Genomic DNA, 22,689 nt, shown 5'->3' on the forward strand with positions numbered 1-22,689 from the left:
CCACCACACAACGTCCCTGATGCATTCCGGACCATGCGGGAGACACAATACTAACAGGACCACAGCATAAAGCCCAGTGAGTCCAAAACTGAAGCTGGGAATAATTCACCTCCTCTACGGAGGAACGTGGCAGCCGGCCCAACAAACAACTCTCCCCCCCTCTTTACAGAGGAAAGCAGCGGCAGGCCCGGTGAACATAATTCCTAGCCTCACACTTCCCCGAGGCCCTCCCCATTTTCAGAACGAAGTCGAAAATGTAAGACTCTGTATTTTTTTCAGATCCAGCAAAACAGCATACTAGGCAGTCCCCATGTCCAGGAAGCTACAATATTCCCCTAACAGGTACACTCCCCCATTTGGTAATCCTTCTATTGTTTTTCATTTTCATTATTATATAACATAAAAACACAAGGAAACATTTTTTTGGGGTGTTAAAGGGATCAAGAGTAAACTTCAGAGGCCACAAATGTTGTTTTGCATATCTGTCTTCATTCTGTTATTACTTTTTTAGTTCTAGGTCCAAGATAGAACCGACAACTGTTTCATAATCTGAGCTACGTGTGCTTACAGAAGAAAATGTGTGAGTGACCTAACTCGGCCATGATTTTTTGCATGTCAGTGAAGCACCCTTAAATTTAGGTCTTCAGGTATTATGGTCCTGATGGAACCCCCAAGACCCCTTTGGGCTTATATTAGCAGACACATGTCGACCTGATTACCAGGTGTTGTGGTCTAATAGTCTGCCCACATCAACGCTGCCCAGTTTTTAACCTTAAACTTGTTTAATTTTTCATTAAAATCATTTTCATTGGACAAGAGATGATTTTAAGCACTTGCCACTGTCATCACACAGACAGTCTCCCTCCTGGTGGAGAATGCAGTACCACTTGGAGAACGGGACACTCAAGTGGTAAAGACCTGATGTTGACGCTAACCACCTGATCACGCCAGCAGAGGAAAACATACACTGTGGGCAGTGACAGCGTGGTTGAGGGTCTCAAAAACATTTTTCAAAGACTCTGGCATAAGAGACATTAGTGGTTCATTCACTCTTTTGATCTTCAGAGTTCTTGGCTGCACCAGAACCTGTGCAGTGTTTTAATATCGCAAGCACCCACTCACCAAAACTTGCCATCAGTGAAAAAATGGATGTGTATCTTGGTTGAGAACACAAGTACTTCAGGCATCCATATTGCATGGTTTACCACTCAAAGTGGACAGGCTCATCTAACCTACACATGTAAGAGTTTGAGCTCAATGTGCTCTTCATACTCTTACAGATCTAGGACTTCTTCCATTCATTCATAGGCAGAAACTCTTTCTTCCTGGAATATATGTTCCTACTCCGTTGATGTGATTTATTCCTTTGTGATTTTTCATCATTATTATGCACCCCTAACCCCACAATTCTAGGAGGATCCTACAGTGCTGTACGACCATGGCAGATGCCTTTTGGCCTAATCAAGTTTGGTTGTAATCTCAGAGCTCAAAAATGCTTCACTTCATTTTTCACTTCTATAGGGTCTAGGATTGTAGAAGAGGCATAGTTTTCCATCTCTTTCCCGAACCATTTACTTATTCTCACCTAGATTACCTTATGAATAGTTGAAAGTTCTCCAAGTTGACAGAGAAGTGTCCACCTGGTGCCAGTTGAAATGCAGTGACTCCTTGTGTTGTGCTGTGTATAGCACTATGCAAGGCCATACTGGCCTTGTAACTTGTCTGCCATTTCCAGTGGTGTCTTAAGCCATTAAAAGCTGCTATTTGAGGAGCAGAGGGCTGCCAGTCGACCTTCAAAAAAACTCTCCATCTCCTCAAGGTTTGTTTCAGAAGGCACAGTGGGGTTGAGTGGGGGGAGGAAGAAAGAAAGAAAGGAGAGAAAGAAAGAGAGAGGGGGAAGGAGGAAGAAAGGCATAGAGAGGCTGAGAGCTAGCTTAAACATTTTTGTCAAGGCTGCTGTTGGTTCCCAGTCTGCCCTAGCTTCAGGTCAGTTCAGGCATCTGGGCAGAGTGACGCAGATCTTAACCAACTGTTATAAATGTTTAAATTACATCAGGGAGATGTTTTTCTCTCCAGAATATTCTTGTCAAGGGACAATGTAATCAGCAACTCCACTTGTTTCCCCCTTTCAGAGATACCTTTGTGTTTGGATATTAAATCTCTTTAGACTCCTTGAACCCTCTGTGTTCTGTTCTGCAGTTCTAAAATTCATCATTAGCTCCAGCTCAGATGCTCAATTTAGACAAGCAACTTTAGAGATCATTTATGTAGAGGGACTTCATGTGTTTGTGACAGCAGCCCTCCCCATCTAGAGCAATAGAAGGGCAGAATAGATACAGGTTATCTGATGGGAAGTGTCCAAGGAATTTCATTCAGTAAGCTGCTCAGAAATATTTGTCCATGTTCTGTCCTTCTTGTACCAGCTTCCATTTAACAGATATCAGTCAGTCCTCGTTGCAGGGAGGAACCTGCAGGTGTGGAAATGTGCCTAAAAGTGAGCTCGCTGGTGCAGGGTCACTCTCTTGTCCACGGGTCCAAAAACTAACAAAAGAGATCGGCACTGGAGTTGGAATAAAATAACAAGCTTATTAATCACTCATGAGTGAGACCACGTCCACACAACACTCTCTCAAGTGCTGCAGGGGTAGTACACTGAATTTACAAACCATCGTCCCTTTTATACCGGTTTTCTGCAATGTAAACATGTGGACAGAAATGGAAAGAACACGTTTTAGAAATAGCTATTAGCAAACAAGGGCAGATGAATAACCACTTGGTCAGCAAAGTGGGAGGGGGAGCAGGAATGCTTATGGCAGCAGTAAATGGTCTTCTGATAGATACATCTGCCTGTGGATTCCTCACCTTGTGATTATCCCTTGCGCCAGCATTCTTCAGAATTTTTTTCGTAGCTCTCCACGCCGACGAGGCCGTCATGAAGTCATGGCTCCGCACGCGACTCCGCGTGACGTCACTGGAGCCATAAAAGGACCACGTCGGTGTGATGACGTCAGTTCCTTTTTTTCCGCGCTGCGACGCTAAAGTTTTTTTTCAAGGACTCTCCATTCTTCGTTGGATACTGTTGTTAATTTGTTTGTAACTGTTTCTCCTTTGTCATGTCTGGGCCAGGGAAGTCTGGTTTCAAGCCTTGTAGGGAATGCGGAGGTCTCAGGTCTATTACTGACCCGCATGACGTCTGTCTGTGGTGCTTGTCATCTGATCACGACGTCGAGGACTGTTCTTCCTGCAGGAAGATGAACCCAAAGGCCCTGAAGGAGAGAGAGGCCAAACTCTATATGGCCAAAGCGAAAAAACAGAAAAGGAGTCAAACGGGCAAGGTCTGGGTCATCAGCTTCGCACGAATCCAAAAGGAAACAATAAGAAGAGGAGGCATGCTTCTCGACGTCGGTCGTCGAAGGATGTGGAGTCGAGGTCACCTTCTCCTGCCCCTCGATGCCGTATTAAAGACTTTGTTTCACCTTCGGTGTCTCCTCAGGCGACTCCGGACAAATCCCCGTCCTACAAGGGGATTCCTGAGAGGTCGACGACGCCGAGGTTTTCTCCGGTGCCAGAGGATGTGTCCAGTCCTGTGAATGATGAGACTCCAGCGGCTCCACCTGTGAATCCAGTGGCTCCGCCTGTGACACCAGTGGCTCCGACTCCAGCGGTGCTTCGTGTGGATCCTGAACCTGTGCAGTATCCTCAGTTTCCGGCGCCAGGTTCGGATCCTTCGCATTTTTTTAATGCGATGTATGGTGTTTTCCACAGGGCCTCGTTCCCCTCTGGTGCACCTTCGGGTCCCATGGGTCCCTTGGCGTTCAATTTGGGTGTGCCTCAGCAATATCCACAGGCTCACTTTGTGCCCTTCATGCCAGCAACGCCGTCCTGGCATTTTCCGGCTCCGAGAATGTCAACGCCGTATGAGCAATCTCCGTCTCGTGAAGCTCGAATTCGGTCAGCTCCAGTTACCGGTCCACCTTCGACGCCGCTCCTGGTACCTTCGACGCTGCGTGCGGCTCCGTCGACGCCGCCTGGGGCTCCATCGATACCGCTGCCAAAGATGCGTTCAAGGAGAGAGGCCCAGAGGTTGCTAGAGGAGGAGCAGTGCGAAAAGGAAAGGGAGAAAGGAGAGGTCTACGACACTAAGGATGTGTTTGAGGACTTGTGTGAGGCAAGTGGGCTTGATGTTTCTCCAGAGTCGGACTTCGTCTCTCAGAAGGCTTCTCCCTCAAAGGAGGTGGCTCCCTATCATGCTGTTATTAAGAAGGCGGCTGGACTTTTGGATTTACAACTTCCTATGGCGGAGTATAAGCCGAATTTTCTTACAGAGGTGCTTCATTCTCCTTCTTCAGTGGTGGAACCGCTCCTACCTTTTAATGATGCACTCACAGAGCACATTCTGGAGGTTTGGCGCAACCCTCTTTCTGTGCCTGCTGTTTCAATGTCTGTATCACGAAGGTATAGGCCTGCTCCTGGGTATCCAGCGTTCCTTTCATCCCACCCCTCTCCTGAGAACTTAGTGGTTCAGGCTTCATGTTCGAAGCAGTCCACAGGGGCGTTCCCTCAGGCTCCTGCTGATAGAGACTCCAAGAAGTTAGATCAGTCTGCTAAAAAGATCTTTTCTTCAGCTAGCATGGTCTTGAAATCTACCAATGCTACCTGCCTTCTGGGTAGATACATTCATGCTTTGATGGATTCCGCCAAACTGATTCTTCAAAAGCTTTCTGAGGAGGTCAGAGGAAATCTTAGTGAGGTGTTGGCAGACTCTCAGGATGCGGCTCGCCAGGTCATCCAGTCGGGCCTGGACACTGCGGATTCTGTTGCAAGGGTGATGGGGTCATCTGTTGCAACTCGTAGGAATGCGTGGTTGAGGTCTTCGAGATTCTCTCCTGATGTCCAGGCGGCACTTATTGATCTGCCTTTTGATGGGGTAGACTCTTTGGGGATAAGGCGGAAACAGCCTTACAAAGATTTAAGGACAGTAGGGCCACTTCAAAGTTTTTGGGTCTGCAATCGCAGTCAAGAGGTTTTGGCTTCAGAAGGTACAGAGGTTTTGAGAGGTTTTCCTTTTGGAATTACAAGCAACCTCAACAGCAGCAGCAACAACAGAACCCCTTGTAGAAGTCCTTTAGGGGTAAAGGCAGGGGCCGACAACGTGGAGCCGTACCTCATCCCTCCAACTCCTCTTCCTCCACCTCCACAGGCCCTCCTTGTAATGCCGGAAAGCAGCCCTAGTTCCGCCATCTTGGATCATGTAGGTCCTGTGGGGGGTCGGCTTACCCATTTTCTACGAGATTGGAAGTCAATTACTTCGGACCTTTGGGTTCTGGATCTCGTAGAAAATTGGTACACCCTCCCCTTCAGGGAATTCCATCCTGCTTATGCTCCTTGCCAAGGTTTTTGCACAAAAGATCATTTGCTTCTGCTTCAGGAGGGGGTTGTGGCCCTGTTGCACAAAAGTGCGATAGCGGTGGTCCCGGAGCAGGAAAGGGGTCAGGGATGCTACTCCCGGTATTTTCTGATTCCTAAAAAGGAAGGGAGATTGCGTCCAATCCTGGATCTCAGAATCTTGAATCTTTTTCTCAAACAGGAGAAATTCAAGATGCTCACCCTAGCGCAGGTTCTTCAAGTGCTGCAGCACGAGGACTGGATGGTGTCCATCGACTTACAGGATGCGTATTTTCACATCCCAATCCTGAAGTCGCACAGGAAGTATCTCCGCTTTACAGTTGGGTCGCAACACTACCAGTTTGTGGCCCTTCCGTTTGGTCTTACTACTGCGCCTCGAGTCTTCACCAAGGTGATGGCAGTGGTGGCTGCCCATCTCAGAAGGTTGGGGATTCCTGTTTTCTCCTACCTGGATGACTGGCTACTGAAAGCAGAGTCTCCAGAGATGGTGCTCCGTCATCTGCAGGTGACAACCCAGCTGTTGTTCAAATTGGGCTTTTCGATAAATGTACCCAAGTCGCACCTAGTGCCCTCTCAGCGCAACCTGTTCATAGGGGCGGTACTGGATACCACTGTGTGTCGAGCTTTTCCTCCTCCGCAAAGGATTCTCGACATTCAGGAGCGGTTGTTCCAGTTCTGAAGGTCCTTCGCCTGGTCGGTCTGTTTGCCTCCTGCATTCTGTTAGTCAACCATGCCCACTGGCACATGAGGGCGCTCCAGTGGTGCCTCCGCAGGCAGTGGTATCAGCACAACGGAGATCTCAGGGAGTCTGTCAGGATCTCCAGCGAAACTGCAGCGGATCTGTCTTGGTGGAGCGTGGAGGGCAATCTGTCTCAAGGAAAGCCCTTTCATCTCCCTCCTGCAGTGGCCACAGTGATAACGGATGCCTCTACCCTTGGGTGGGGTGCTCATCTGGGGGATCTGGAGATCAAGAGTCTTTGGTCTCCAGAAGAAAGATTGTCTCATATCAATCTTCTGGAATTGCGAGCGATACGTTTGGCACTCAAGGCATTTCTCCCTTCCCTTCTCGGTCAGTCGGTTCAAGTTCTGACAGACAACACTGCCGCGATGTGGTATGTCAACAAGCGACTCTGGTCCTGGGCTCAGGATCATCAGATTTGCTTGTTAGCAAATCATCTGGCCGGGGTGTTGAACGTACGTGTGTTCAGTCTCAGTCGGCAGTTTTCCGGCTGACCACGAGTGGAGGCTTCATCCAGAGGAAGTTCAACACATCTTCCGGACGTGGGGGTCTCCTCGGATGGACCTATTTACCACTCAAGATAACGCGCACTGCCCGTCATTCTGCAGTCTCCAGTTTCCGATGCACGGGGCGTTGGGGGACGCGTTTTAGTTGAGTTGGGGCTCACAACTCCTTTACGCGTTTCCTCCCATACCCTTGATTCCTCGGGTTCGCCAAGACCGGGCCCAAGTCATCTTGATCGCCCCGGATTGGCCAAGAAGGGTGTGGTATACAGACCTTCTTCACCTTTCATCGCACCCTCCGCTCCGTCTCCCTTTCAGGGTAGACCTCCTCTCGCAGTCGGAGGGGCAGGTTCTACACCCCCACCTCCAGAGCCTGCATCTTCATGGCTGGAGATTGAACGGGGCAACCTGAATTCTTTTTCTCTCCTGCCTGAAGTGGTGGATGTTATTTTATCGGCCAGGCGACACTCCACCAAGTCTATCTACTCTTATAGGTGGTCGAAGTTTAAGTGGTGTGGAGAGAAATCCGTTGATCCCTTGAAAGCTCATCTTTCTGATGTTCTTAGTTTTTCCCTTCATTTGGCTCAGCATGGTCTTGCTGTAGCCACTGTTAAGGGATATTTATCGGCCTTGTCGGCTTTTCTTTGTTTGCCTGATCAGCCGTCTCTTTTTAAGTCTCCAGTAGTTTTAAAATTCATTAAGGGGCTCACTAATTTGTTCCCACCCACTCCTTTTATTATGCCCCAGTGGGATTTGAATTTGGCATTAACCTTTCTGATGGGTTCTACTTTTGAGCCTATGCATAGTTGTCCTTTGAGACTGCTCACTTTTAAAACATTCTTTCTAATTACTATCATCTCGGCAAGGAGGGTGAGTGAGCTTCAAGCTTTGAGTTCAAAGCCTCCTTTCTTGATCGTACATGGAGAAAAGATGGTTCTCAGGACCAAGGCTGCTTTTCTGCCCAAGGTGGTAACTCCCTTCCATCTGGGTCAGTCCATTACCCTTCCTACTTTCTATCCTCCGCCTCACCCTTCCAAGGAAGAGGAAAGACTTAATCGTTTGGATCTAAAGAGGGCGATTAGCTTCTATTTGGATAGAACAAAGGACTTCCGTCAAGGTGACCAGCTCTTTGTTGGATATGCTGGTCGTATGAGAGGCAAGGCGGTGCACAAGCGCACTTTATCCAGGTGGATCTTCTTGTGCATCAAGATATGCTACTCCCTGGCTGGTAAGGAGCCTCCTGTAGGCATTAGAGCTCATTCCACCAGGGCAAAATCGTCTACTTCTGCATTGTCTAGAGGTGTTCCTGTTTTAGACATATGTAAAGCTGCAACTTGGGCCTTCCGCCACACTTTCGCGAAGCATTACTGCTTAGACTCCGAGGTTAGGAGGGATGGCCACTTTGCGCGCTCTGTTTTGCAGGATTTTTTGGTATAGAAGGGTGGACACCCTCCTCCGGGAGTGGGACTGCTGTGGGATTCTATTCACAAGGTGAGGAATCCACAGGCAGATGTATACATCAGAAGAAAAAGTTACTTACCTTCGGTAACGCTTTTTCTGGTGGATACAGCATCTGCCTGTGGATTCCTCACTGACCCACCCGCCTCCCCGTTGTCCACCTTTTTATACCTTAAAAGAGGTATTCTTTAATATGTGGTTTCATTTTGTGTTTGTGTAATGCCTCTGCTTGCCTTTGTTTTGGCTTCCAAGACAGGCTTGTTCTTTCACTTTACATTATGTGTATTTGTTTGAATACTGTGTTCTATGTATGCATTTTCTATGTGGTCGGTACTCCCGTATTGCCTCTAGGCACGGAATACAATGGGGGGAACTGACGTCATCACGCCAACGTGGTCCTCTTATGGCTCCAGGGACATCACGCGGAGTCGCGTGCGGAGCCATGACTTTATGACGGCCTCGTCGGCGTGGAGAGCTACGAAAAAATGTCAGAAGAATGCTGGCGCCAGGGATATTCACAAGGTGAGGAATCCACCAGAAAAAGCGTTACCGAAGATAAGTAACTTGTTCGACAGTTAACATCTAAGACCAGGTGCACTAGCAGCTTCAAACTCCTAGCACGTACATTGCTTTAGTTGAGTCAGAAAGTCAACTAAAATAGATAACACAAGCAGAGTGAAAAGACGAGCAGCAGAGGACGGAAGAATTACGAAGGAAACGAAATGGACACCACAGCAAAAATGGCTGTTTCTTATGCTAACATAAATTATTACACGTTTCCACACAGGTAATGGGTTTGAATTCAGGCAAGGTCGATTCAGCATACATATTTCTGAGGTTGATACATTGTGTAACATGACATTGGATAATAGTAGCATCAGTTGTCAACATTGCTGAGAAATGCCAAAACTACTAAATCAAGCACAATATAAAAATGTTATCATTGTTATCATCACAAGTCATTTTTGTTGGCCAAAACCTTGGGTGGTACATGCTGTTTTAGTTCAGGAGTTTAATTGCGGGAAATCAGTGAGTAAGTAAACCACACTTTTCACAGCCCCTTTGTGATCTTCTCAATCCAAACAAACCTTTGGCCTTGAGACTCCTTTCAGAGCCAATGAGGTAACTACTAGAGAGTTCCTAAGCAGCCATATATGTACAGAACCAGAATCTGTCCCCAGCTACCTCTGACTGAGGCCCTGGGCAGCCTAATATGTTGCGCTGTTGCTTCCCAACTTGGTTGGCTATATACAAATACCTTCACATACATATGTGTATTGCAAGATAAAAGGGCGCTTTTTCCCAGGGTTCCATACAAATGTGCCTTGCCCAGTGTATTTCTTGGAACTGCAATTGGCTGATCTTTCTCCTAATGGCCATGGTACACAATGGTCTAATATTAAACTGTGGCTTTCCCATAGTTCCACCACAAGAGCCACAACATACAATGGCAGCAGTAGCATGGGCTGAGAAAAAGAGCATTCAGTGGCATGTTTATTGTCATATCCTAAAAGGTTATATGGCACTGAAAGTACAGCAAATGTGGTATCACAGTTGCAGTGCTTTCAGCTATAGAAGGACACAGACAAGCTCAAAGGGGGGGTATTCTAAAGCTTCAACATCTAATCTTCTGGGGGGGTGATACCTCTATAAAGAATATCTAATATTAGTCTGCTCCTCTGCATATAAAGTCACACAAGTATCAGAACTTTAATGAGCTGAGCTTTCACAGCAAAGAATATGGTTCAAAAACAGACTCCTAACCATAGTAGGCACTAGCCTCTCCAAATCCTATTTCAGGTGAGATAGACTTGTGGGTGTCCCACAAGTGTTGGAATTTACAGATTTAGTTATGAACGTGTCATGCGAGTCTGTGAGCTGATCCTGGTGTCTGCAAATGGACCAGGCCTTTCTCCAGCTTTAATGATTGCTGCTGCAAGATCAGCCTGTTGCTACATCCAACGAAGCAGGACTGAGGTCCTTCATGGTAATACCTGGCTGCCAAGGCACAGATATGGATGACTCTGTTGAAGGGGACGAGTTGCAGTGAAAGGTGCAGATATTCTTTACCTTCACAAGGGGCACTTTTGTGTGTCCAGGCCGCAAAGGCAGAGCAAATAGGTGATTTGGTCTTCATTCCTGTTATAAGGTCCTTAATGATGCCCCCCATGCATCTAGAGTCGAAAATCCATGATCTAAATAGAGGGACTGGCAGTGGCAGCTGGTTGATGTAAAAGTGGTGAGACTTAAACATCAAGTGACCAGTTTGGTAGAAGCCTACCTCCTGCAATTTGTTAAAAATAAGGCATATATAGCATCTTACATACTCCTCTGGATGAGTGAGTGTGTATCTTCCTAAAAAAACAAAAAAGAAAGTTATACCTACATAACTGGGGGAAAATACATTGTGGGCAAAAGAAGTTTAGGTTGATATTGTCTTCCTTGACAAAATATATGAAGACCGTGTAAGGTGTGAATGAGACTAAAATGAAAAAGGAATTTTATAATATATTTATGTATGTTGTTACTATTTAGATCAGAAACGTTGCACAGGAGAATGTGCAGATGTCTGAAGAATTAAAACGTTATCGGCGCTCTGAAGACCTGGAGAAAAGATTGAAAAAAATGGTAAATAATTATTTTCAACCATTACCCCATCTGTGTCTTAAGCCCTTCTGAATACCAAAACCTTTTCACTTTGCGTGACCATGCCCTGTCACTCTGCATACCTGTGCCCTGTAGCCCTGCACGCCCTGCCCCTAGCCACTTGCAAAATGGAATGCTATGTACATTTGTCCAGAGCCCTCTGGTAGCCATCTGCATTTTTTGACACTGTCCCTGTACACACCTACCTATTGCTCCTGTGCATACTATTACGCTGCCAATCTGCAAAGCTAGGCCATGCTCCACTGCATACCAGGCCACCTCATTCTGCATTCCTTGGTCCTTCTTTGAATACCATGGACTAGTTGCCCTGTATGAATAGTCCATGCCCTTGTGTACGCTCCTGTTTCCTCAACAGCAGATATTCACTCAGCCCCTCTGCCTAGCTAGACCTTGGCATACTGTATGGCTTGATTATCCCATCTGTAAGTCTTTCCCCTTTGCCCCTTCATACTGTGTACATGGTCCTTTTCATGCCTTCTCGACCATCAGTGTATTGTAATTCATCTTGCCTCCCTAGCTACCCTTTTGTTGCTCCACTTTCCTTGCCCATCTGTATGCCATGCTGTTGGTCATCTTCATACACTCGTTTTCCTCCTCTGTACCCTGTTGTTGCCTCATTGCATTCCTCACCCTTATCCCCCTGCACACCCTGTACTTGCCCCTCTGTATGAAGGGTGATTGCACCTCTGCCTACCTTGTCCTTACCTTTGTATACACTTTCCTTGCTGCTCCTGTATACCTTTCCCTACTAATCAGCACACGGTATCCCTATTCTGCAGTATTTGCCCTTACTTCTTTGCCTACAAAGTCCTGAACCCTCTGTATACATTGCCACAGTCACTCTACTTCGCTTGTATTTGCACTGTAAATACCTTTTTTGCTGCTTCTGTGCATAACATTTCCTTACAGCCCTGCACTCCTTGCCCTTGTCGCTCTCCATACACTGTGTTTTCCTCATTGCATACCCATTCCCCTCCTCTCTTCATGCTGTGGTTTATTACGCTGCAGGTGCTTACAGTCCTCCTCAGGCACATCCTTGTCATGCTCCTCTGCATGCCTTGACGTGTACATGTCTTTGTCCTGTCACTCTGCATGCCCTGTCCATGCTTCTCTAAATGCTTTGTTCTTACAGTTCTGCATATGTTGTCCTTGTGCTCTACCTACCTAAATGCTGCAATGCGTTATGTTTCAATTCGTTACATCAGTATGCTCCACTTCATCGCCACACCTCGTTATGGACGCCTCCTACATTTTTCTTGCCCCTGTATATACCTTGTTGTTGCATCTGTACATAAATTGTAGCTCTTCTTACTTTGCTCTTATCTTTCTGCATAGCAATGCTTGCCACTCTGCATGCACATCTCTCATGCAGCATTCATTGTTCCTCTGTTTACTCTTTTCAGGCCCCTATGAATAAATTGTACTTACCCTCTTGTCCTTGCTCCTATGCTTACCTTGCACTTGCCGCTCTGCATAGCTAGTCCTTGCCCTCCTACATGCCTTATTCTTCCCCGTTTATATCTTGTCCACACCCCTAGACATAACGTATCCTTCTGTATTCCTTTACATTGCCTCTATGCATACATAGACCTTCTATATGCGGTACCTTTAAACTTATCCTCTGTATACCTTGGCCCTTCATTTCTGAAATGACAGGCTGTGTTCCTTTGCATACCCAAGCTCTGCCTCTCTGGATGGCTTGTTTCCTTCATACCTGCCCCTCAACACACATTGGGTGTGTCCCACTGTGTCAGATGGGTTTGCCCCCTCTCCATACATTGGTCCCACTTCTCTGCATACCTGGGTTCTACCTCTCCAAAATATTTGCTTCCACCTGTCTCCATATATTGCCTCTACATTGCTTGTGTTCCTGTGTCCCTCACTGTCTACATGGGTTCAGTCCCCTGTGAGCATGTATTCCGCCTTTCTTCATACACTGTGTTTGCCCACTACATCCTTTGACTGGAGCCGACTAGATTGTTTAGCCCTGCTCACCTTTTCATACAATGATCTTGCGCTTTCACTTATTGGTCCTGCCCCTCTTTTAACATGTATTCTGCTCATTTGGGCACATTGGCTATGCCCTTCTGCTTATCCTGGTTTTGTCTTATGTGCACATTAGTTCCCATCCTCTGTCACTTTTAAGGTGTTCATTTGGCTTACTCTTAAAAAGTATTTTCATTGTGCTGCATGCCTTGATCGCCATCCGTTTCCTTTGGTATACCCTGACAGGTTTTGGTCAACGCATTTTTTACATTTCTGAGTTTATCTTGTCACCACTCACAATATACATCCTTAGCATCATGTCTCCCTGAAGACATATTTAACACCCCTGGCATAATTTAAGACCACAGTATATTAAGGGTGGTAATAGGAAATTGGCCAAAATCGAAAAATGTCTTGTCTGCCTTCCTTTTGGTTTCCCCAACTTGTTTAGTGGTCAAGAAGCTGCAGAGTTTCCTATGAGCCTGAGCAGCAAGCCATCCACCACAAGACTGTTTAATGAAAGACCACCCACCTTCCAATGCTGTTTTTGCCCGTCTGCTACTGTTTTGCAAGGAGAGAAGAAGTGCTTGTGGTAACTGATTTTTTGTTATTCAGAAACAATCTACCACGTTCAGAGTATACTTCCCAAAAACTTTAAAAAATAGCCAACCTTACCACCATCGCATTGTGAGCTGATCAATTTGAACCATTTTGCTAAAAGTCCTCCTACTGAACTGATGGGAGCACTTTCAGTGACAATCACCCGCTGCATGAGCAGCAATGTATAGATTTGGTCAGTGGGCCCGGGTTTTAGAAGTGATGCCTCTGATGTCCCAGTGGTTTGGTGGTCCACCGGCAAGATCTTAAATGACCCACTTACACACCACTCAACAATCATGTGTTCCCTGCCCTGCATCTTTTGGAACATTTCTAGGTGCTTTTGACTTGGATTCTCTTCACCTGCCTACTGTTGATTCCCTGAACTGCCATATGACCTAATTTAGAGGTGAGTGGTCATGGATTAATCTATAATTTCAATAGGAAATTCTAAATCTGGTGGAGGATCCAACAGAGGAATGTCCACCTCAGTATTTTCTCTATAATAGGAGACTTTCCCATTAGCACCAAGCTCCAAATCAAATATTTTCTCTCCAGTGTACATCTATTTGATTTCTGCATCTCTTGGAACCACTAAATGTTTGCAAGTCTGAATCTGCCCCTCAACATGCATACCCTGGTATGAAATATATATATAAACAACAGGGATTCCAGGAAATTGACCTTTTGATATTTAAAAAGACAATCAAGGTGGTCTCGCCGGGAATGGAGTGAGACGCGCGCCGCTTCTGCTCCGGGCCGCCGCTGCGATCATTTGCCTTCTTCTGCGGTGTTGCGGCAGAGCCTGGGCCTGGACTGGTACCCATGCAGGGCGGACTGCGGAGGGCTCCCGGCGAGGGGCTTGGAGTTGTCCTGGGACGGCGGTGAGCGCGATACTCTGCTGTGACGAGGGCTGAGGGCTCAGAGCTTGCTGCACTGTCTGCCATTTTGCCCGCCTCTCGTCTGCGCTCCAGGCGCCCGACAGCTTCCATGAGGGAGAGACCGGCGGCCCGGAGTGCCGGGCTGGTACCGGAGCCGCCCTGTGTTGCCGCGGACCCCGGACTGCCTGGTGTATCGGACTTGGGGGTCCCGTGGGCGGAGTGGCGGCCGCCATTTTCCCCTGACCTGGCCTTAATGCACGGCGGGCTGATGGAGGCGCAGAGCCATGGAGAGGACCGGCAGCGGTGAAGTGGCCCGGTACGCAGCGACGGTGACAGCGGCTGAGAGGCAGGGTCCGACGCACGAGAGGTGATTCGGGCTGTGGCCCCAGAAGGCGTTGCCCAGCCTGGGCGGTTGAGCACTGCGGAGAGAGACCTGGCCGCCATTTTCAGTGGTGAAAGTGGCTGGAGCTTGGTGGCGTGGTCGGCCCTCGTAGAGGCTCCGGGTGAGTGACGGCGGAGGTGGAGGGGTGCCCCGGGACTGACTACTGGAGACCTGCTTGAAGTGCGCTTTGCACCCGGAGCTGGTGGAGAGACTTACCTTGGGGTCCCTGCTTAAGCCCCCTGCGGCGGAGGGTTGGCGCGCTCTTATGTCTGCTGGAGCCCCCTGTCAGTTTGCTGGTGACCTTTGGGGCCTCTGGGGCTCTGAGTAGCGACCGGCTGCCACTGCCTCGCCTACATCGCCTCTGGAGTCTGGTTGGTCGGGGCAGGAACCCGTGGAGAGCCGGGGGCGGTGCCGCGGAGAGCGCTACGCCCGCCATTTTAGGCGTTAGATGCGGCTAGGGCCTGGTGGTGTGGTCGGCCCTTGGAGAGGCTTCGGGTGAGTGGCGGCGGAGGGGCGCCCCGGGACTGGCTGCTGGAGACCTGCTGGGCGGCCGAATCAGGCCCTGGGCTGGTGGGGAGCCTTGCCTTGGAGCTCCTGCCTGTGCCCTCTGCGGCTGAGCGCGGGGACGCTCCTACGACTACTAGAGACCTCCTGCATGTTCGCTGGGGACCTTTGTCGGCTCTGGAGACCTGGGTGGTAACCTGTTGCCACTTCTTCGCCTGCACTGCATCTAGCGACTGGCTCGATCGGGGCAGGAGCCCGTGGAGAGCCGGAGACAGCGCTTAAGGACGACGCCAGCTCCAGCACAGTGAGTTGCCCCGGGGGGTTGCCAACGGGCCCCTAGACTGATGGCCGTGTTGCCCGGGCCGGGGTCTCCCGCACAGTGGTCCCGCGCGTAAGGGTGAGAAGGCTAGAGGGTGCAGGACTCTGTGGGGCTCTTGGCTTGGCTAGACCGGGAGCTGTGAAACCCCCGCGAGCTTTGGGGACCTGTGGCGGGTCCGACACGGTGTGCCGCGGAGACCCCGCTACCTGGGGAGAGTGAGACAGTGGTCCGTGGAGAGGCCCCCGTGCGCGCGCGGTTACTGGCCTGGGGCTTCTGGGCCCTTGTTTGACCCTGTACGTTCGGCGGTGACGGCCCGGAGGCGGCCTGCCGGCCGGGGGGGTCTGGATCTTTCGGAGGGGATTAGCACGGACACGTTTGCAGCATGACCCGCACGAAGCCGGGGAAAGAGCCCCCGGCGACCTCCAAGGACGCTTCAGTTATCGACCTATGGGGAAAGTCGGGCGCCGCCCCATCGGGAGGGGGTGCCTCCGCAGAGCCGGTCACTCAGTCCTTCATGGCGCTGTTTATGCAGGAGCTCAAGACGGAAATTGGGTCCCTTCGTACTGAAGTCCAGGCCTGCGTCAAAGACCTCCGGAAAGATGTGGGGGAACTGGGAGATCGCGTAGACGACATGGAAAAAACCCTGGATGCCCGCACGGAGGATCAGGAACACCTATGGCAGCGATTGGCGACACTGGAGGAACAGCATGTCGAGCTTCAGATCAAGCAGGAAGATTTGGAAAATAGGGGGCGCCGGAACAACATCCGCATCAGGGGTGTTCCGATTGGGGCTGAAGGTGCAGATATAATAGCATTTGTGGCGGACCTGCTCCAGGATATCCGCGGAGACAATGATGCTTCGCCGCCGGCCCTGGACCGAGCGCACAGGGTCTCGGGACCGCCTGGGAGACCTGGGCTGATCCCTGACATTCTGACAAGGGTCCACTTCTTTGTCGAGAAGAAAGCGATCCTCAAAGCAGCTAGAGACAAACCCGAAATACTCTATAAAGGCACGCCTGTCCAGCTGTTCCAGGACTTGGCCCCCACGACTCTCCGTCGCCGCAGGGACTTCCGGCCCGTCACGGACAAGCTGCGAGTTCTCAATATCCGCTACCAATGGGGTCATCCCTTCGCCCTCATATTCCAGTGGGAATCCAAGCGCCGAGTGCTACGCTCCTATCGAGAGGCGGCCCAGTTGCTCCAGATTCCAGATTCCCTGCCGGTCAGTCCGGCACGGCGCCCTGCTGCTCGTAGAGTCCCTCCGAAACTGCAATGGTCTACAGTGCACCGTCCCCGGCATCCTTCCTCCCCTGATGGCAGCAGGACATCACGAGACAAGCAAGATATCATCCAGCGCATCAAATCCCTGCTTGTCTCACATTCCCTGCTCAAAGATACTATAACGGCGACGCACTCTAACATCTCCATCTCCGATCACGCTCACGTGGAGTTGAGTCTACACGAGCGCTGCACCGGTCCTCCACGTTCGTGTCGATGGCGGTTTCCGGATCACGTTCTTCGGGACCCAGTAGACAAGGAGGAAATTCAGGCAGCTATTTTAGCATATTTTGCGGCAAATGATCTTCCGGGGACCCCCTTCCCCTCTTGTGGGACGCTTTCAAGGCTACCATACGGCGTACCCTCACTGCGATCGCGGCCGCGAGAGCACGGGAGACTCGGCTATACGAGCGCAAGCTAGAGAGGGAGGTCAAAACGCTTGAGAGGATGGACCAAGAGCGTCCGTTGATGGCACACAAACGCCGCCTGGCTATCCTTAGAGGCCAGCTCCGAGCGCACAGGACGAACAATGCGGAGCGCGCCTTGCTGGCGCTTAAGCAGCGTTATTATGCAGGTGGCGACAAGGTGGGCACTGTGCTGGCACGACGCCTGCGTACACGGGTGGCCAAGGCTCACATCGCGAAGCTACAGCGGGCGGGCGGATCCTGGGCTGCCGCGGAATCGGCTAAGCTCCAAATGTTCCGCGATTTTTACGCAACTCTATATACCGCCGACCCACCAGCGCCGGACTTGATAGCCTCTACCGTGGGTGCCTGTGTCTGGGAATCGTTAAGTGAGCGCCAGTCGGGACTTCTTGAGGCTTCCATCACTTCGGAGGAAATAGCTGGCGCCCTGCGCGATCTTCCGCTGGGTAAAGCGCCAGGCCCAGATGGGTTGCCGGTATCCTTCTATCGCGCCTTCTGGCCGCAACTGCAACTGTATCTTCTTCATCTTTTTAACTCGTTCGATGAGCTGGCTGGGCCATCGAAGGATATGGCAATGGCTGAAATAGCCCTCATCCCGAAACCCGGGAAAGATCATACTCTCTGCTCCTCTTATCGGCCCATTGCATTGTTAAATACAGACCTTAAGTTGTACACTAAACTTTTGGCTAAACGGCTTAGTGTCCACATGCCTAATCTTATCGAGCCGGATCAGGTGGGGTTCATCCAGCACCGTCAAGGGGCAGACAATGTACGCCGCATAGCGCACATAATCGGGAAAGCTAAACATTGGGGGATACCGGCATGCTTGCTATCGCTTGACGCGGAAAAAGCGTTCGATCGGGTGGACTGGTTCTTCCTCCGTGCGGTTTTGCAGAGAGTGGGTCTGGGCCCGAAGATGGTGGCGCGCATTATGGCTCCCTATATTTCGCCGGTGGCTAGAGTACACGTGAATGGCCAGCTCACACAGGCCTTTCCCATCTGTAGGGGTATCCGACAGGGCTGCCCCCTGTCTCCCCTACTGTTCGCTCTTGTGGTGGAACCCCTCACCATCATGATACGCCGGTCCCCTGACGTCCGTGGTATCTCCCTTCGAGGGGTGGAACATAAGATCGCCCTCTTTGCGGACGACCTCCTTCTTACCCTATCCGACCCGCTGCGTTCTTTGCCCGTGATCCATCTGCTGCTCCAGGAATTTGAACGTGCGTCTGGGCTTAAAATCAACCATGCGACATCTTGGGCCCTTAATATCACGATCCCGGATGGGGACCTTCTGGCGCTTCAGGCCTGCATTCCCTATCAATGGGCGACTCAGTCGGTGCGCTACCTGGGCCTCAACCTGACCCCAGATCTGGCCACCTGGACGCAGGCCAATTGGCAGGAGTATAACTGTTCAGTCCAGACGGACCTACGTACGTGGAGAGCCTTACCACTCTCTTGGCTTGGTAGACTCAACACGGTGAAAATGTCTATATTGCCAAAGATCCTGTACCTCTTTCAAGGGCTGCCGACACCTATTCCGGAGCACCAGATCCAGGGGCTCCAACGCGAGCTTGTTGCGTTTATCTGGGGCGCGAAGCAACTGCGCTTCTCTAACACGATTTTGATGCTCCCCTGAGACAGGGGTGGCCTCGGGTGCCCGAACCTTCTTGACTACTATTGGGCGTCACACCTCCGGTATGTCTTGGAATGGGGGGCGTGGGAGAGTGAAAAGGTGTGGTTCCACATGGATCAGGCAGTCACCTGCCGCCCATTGTGGGATCATGCCTGGTTGCCTCGAGAGGCGCGTCATCGCAGCGCCTATCTGGCTGTCCCCACCAGAACGGTCCTGGAGATTTGGGACAAGGTGGCAGTTCGCAGGGGACTTACTTCCTTCCCGTCTCCTCACACCCCAATTGCGCGCAACCCGCAGTTCCCCCCAGCGTGTCGTCCACCCTTTTTTGCGAACTGGACGGAAACTGGCTGTAGGACAATCGGGAACCTCTTCACGGGGGGTAGTCTTAAAGCTTTTGCGCAATGCAAGCACGAATTTGGGCTCTCGGAGAACGACAAGTTCCAATACATCCAGCTTCGACACTGGATTCAGGGCTTCTCCCTGATGCAGGCGGCCACACGACCCTTCACCCCGTTCGAACAGCTAGCGCGTACACTCGGCACATATAAGGGGTTGATCTCACGCATCTACCGGGTACTGCAGCATGCACGGCGTCCGGATCCTCACCTATACCAATTGAAATGGCAGACTGTCTCCGGCTCAGGTGTCACCCCTTCTCAATGGGCAAGGCTGTGGAGGGACATCCCTAAAATTCTACATAGCATCCCTCAGCAGGAGTCAGCGTATAAGGTGATGACTCAATGGTATTATACCCCTGTTAGACTTCAGAAGATGTTTCCTAAGACGTCTCCCCTATGCTGGCGTTGTACCCAGGTGCTGGGAGACTTTATTCACATTTGGTGGACCTGCCCCCTTCTGGCTATCTTTTGGAAAGAGGTCCTCAGCCATATCAAACGGGTTCTGGGGTACCCCCTGCCTGCGGATCCGCTGGTTGTTGTTCTGGGCCTCAGACCAGTGGCAGCGCGAGCTATGACGGGGCGTGATCGGCATCTTAGCCTCCACATGCTGTGTGCTGCCAAACAGACGGTGGCACTATATTGGAAAAAAGCTGAGACGCCCTCCATAAACGTATGATTTACTCGCTTGTGGCATGTGGTGGCGATGGAGTTGCTCACGGCCCGTCTTCAATTCCGAGATACTCAATTTAGGAGACTCTGGACGCCTCTGGTGGATCATCTAGGGCGGCTGGAGCATGCTCGAATGCAGCCACCACGGCTTCGGGCCCTGAGGTTCTTTGATGATGTTGTATGCCCTGCGGATCAGGGGGGTTTCTGGGGGTCGACGGACGGTGGACAGGGTGTGCCGGCTACTGCCCCCCACCTCGTTGGAGAGGGGACCCTGACTCTGCAAAGCCGGGCCCCTACGGCCCTCACCGGTTAGTGGTAGTGTGGCTGATGCTTCCCCCCCCCCCCGCCTAGCTCGCCCCCCCTACGCCGGTACCCTTCCTATTCCTCCACTTTTGTCTCGTTTTTCTCCTCAGTTGGTTGATTGCCTCGTGGACACTCTTGGTTTCAGGGACTGTTCCGAGGGGTTCGCGCACCACCCTATTAAGGTCAAAATTGAAATGCTTAGTTGCCGCTTTGCATTTAGACACGACTAGCCCAATAGAGGTTAAGCCACTCAATGCCTTATGTGTCCCTGGTGAAAGATGCTGTATTTTCATGGACCAACGCCCCTGCCAATGTGTGCTGGCTGTGTGAACATGGGCTGCAGGACGTGAGGTGGGCATGGTGGGGCGCTCCTCCGGGGACTGTCCACGTGGGTGGGCGTTGGTTGGGAGGATACGCTGCCTGGTCTGCCTGGGCGCTGCTACACTTAAGGCGGCATGGGCTTCGGCGCAATTAACGTAGCAGCACGCAAGGCTTAGAAGCCAAGAGGGCGCTCCTGATCTATGCCTCATACAGGGAACATGTCACTCTTCGGGTGCGGTTGCCGTCCTTTGCGCCTGTTGTTGACCAGCGGCACCCCTGCGATTGTCTGTTCTCGTTCTTACGCTCTGTGGCTACTGCTGGGTATGGAGCTTCGGGGGCGGGGGACTTTGTACATGTTGGGACTGCACCTGAACCTGTACCTGGGACATGGCATGACCCCTTGCTCTTTTGGGCCTTCGCCCTTTGATATTTGAGTGTGGTGGCTGCCGGCCCCTGAGGTTGTAGGCGAATAAGCTGTGTACTGCTACCGGAGTGATCCTTCAAACTTAATAAAAGTTGTTTTATAAAAATAAAAAAAAGACAATCAATTAATCCAAAAAGTTTTATTTACATAAATTGCAGCAAAGCATAATTGAAGCTAAAGAAAAAAGGTAAGAGTGACCACAAACAGTTTCCAAAAATGATTTAGATTATTATTAGAAAGTCAAGTTTTTTTTGGACAAAATACCTATAACAATCCAACAAATAACCAATTAGTGTTCAACACATTACACAAACAAATACATTTTGGACATTAAATAGTGTTAACAAAGGACAGAAAAACAGATTTGCAATGGGTTTACAATGCAACTAAATAGCCCCCAACAATGAGAACAGCTATGGATATCAATCTGATCTCAATAGGGCATTGACAGCGTTTTTACCCTAATAATTCAAAGGGTCATCATCAGGACAAGAATAGTTTGGAGCAGAAAAGACTAAGAAATCTAATAGAAATAATAAGGGGCACCTTAGATGAAAATATTAAATATGAATAAAGGAAAAATGAAGTACTGCAATCATGGCCATATTTCTCACGTCTGGACCAATGAGCGCAACCAAGGATTAAATCATGAAGATGTCCTTCAGAACAGATCAAAAGCACCTATACAAATTGAAATAAATAATGACAACCATTATATATTGTGAGAAAGTGCCATCTTTCTTGCATGGTATGCCCCCACTTTTTGCTGAATTGCTGAATGTACTTTGACTGAGTGTGCCCTAGACTCCTGCCAATCAGGTGCCCAGGGCCTATGTTCCTTCCCTAAAACCTAAAATCCCAAATTGGCAAACCCTGGCCACATGTCAGCCCCTGGTAAATGGTACCCTAGGTACCCAGGGCCTTGTGACCTGGGAAGGCCTGTAAGGGCTGCAGCACTTATTGTGCCACCCTTAGAGGCCCTGTACCCTAACTCAACCACACTGCCCTCGCAGGCTGAGTGTCTGGGTACAAGGCAAAACAAAGAGTCGACATGGCACACATCCCTGTGTGCCATTCCCACAACCTACACTGCCCTGGCATACATCAGCCACCCCTCTAGCTGGGTGCCCTATGCCAGTGGTGTGGGCACAGGAGCATGAGCTGTGTGCCTACAGTACCCAGGTCCATTCCTGGGCACTGTAAGTGCAGTGCTGCCATTTAAGAGTATATGGTGCTGAGAGCTCGTCAAACACGAACTCCACAGCACCATAATGGCAACAATGTAAGACTGAGAAGTTTGGTATCAAACTTCTCAGCACATTAAACCCGCACTGATGCCAGTGTGGGATTTAATGTACAAAGCACTACAGAGGGCATCTTAGAGATGCCCCCTGAAACCTATCCTACAATCCACGTCTGGTCTGGGAGGCTGCCTAGGCTAATATGAAAGGAAAAGAGTCGCACTCAGTGATTCTATGTTACTGAGTTTTGCCGATACATAGGCATAGGCTGCCTAGGCTGCCACACAGCAGACATGTTGCTGAACCCCTGGGTGGAGAGCCCCCGCTCTCCTGGGCCTGCAACAATGCACATCCTGGGCGAGGTGCTAGGTCTCCTCCCCCAGGATGGGCAGGGGGAAGCTTCAAAGGCATGCTGCCTTTGTGAGCTTCTCCAGGCCACTTGCTGTACCCAGCAAACTGGCCCCCACCGGTTCTGACCCCCACTCTGGCAGGAAGACTGGCCGGAAACCCCAAGTAAGGACAGGCGATGTGCCAGCCTGCCAACCCCACACCTCA

At 50.2% G+C, this 22,689-nt stretch overlaps 1 protein-coding gene across 1 annotated transcript in view; it reads left to right on the plus strand.

Moving 5' to 3' along the window:
* LOC146784075 (uncharacterized) overlaps positions 1–22,689 on the plus strand; it is a 198,520-nt gene that overhangs the window by 126,408 nt on the left and 49,423 nt on the right. The window contains exon 7 of the mRNA XM_085633889.1: positions 10,642–10,734. Coding sequence (XP_085490015.1) covers positions 10,642–10,734 — 93 coding nt within the window. The remainder of the gene's footprint in view (positions 1–10,641; positions 10,735–22,689) is intronic.

The sequence above is a fragment of the Triturus cristatus genome, chromosome 11 (assembly GCF_964204655.1).
Source record: "Triturus cristatus chromosome 11, aTriCri1.1, whole genome shotgun sequence".
Lineage (NCBI taxonomy): Eukaryota > Metazoa > Chordata > Amphibia > Caudata > Salamandridae > Triturus > Triturus cristatus.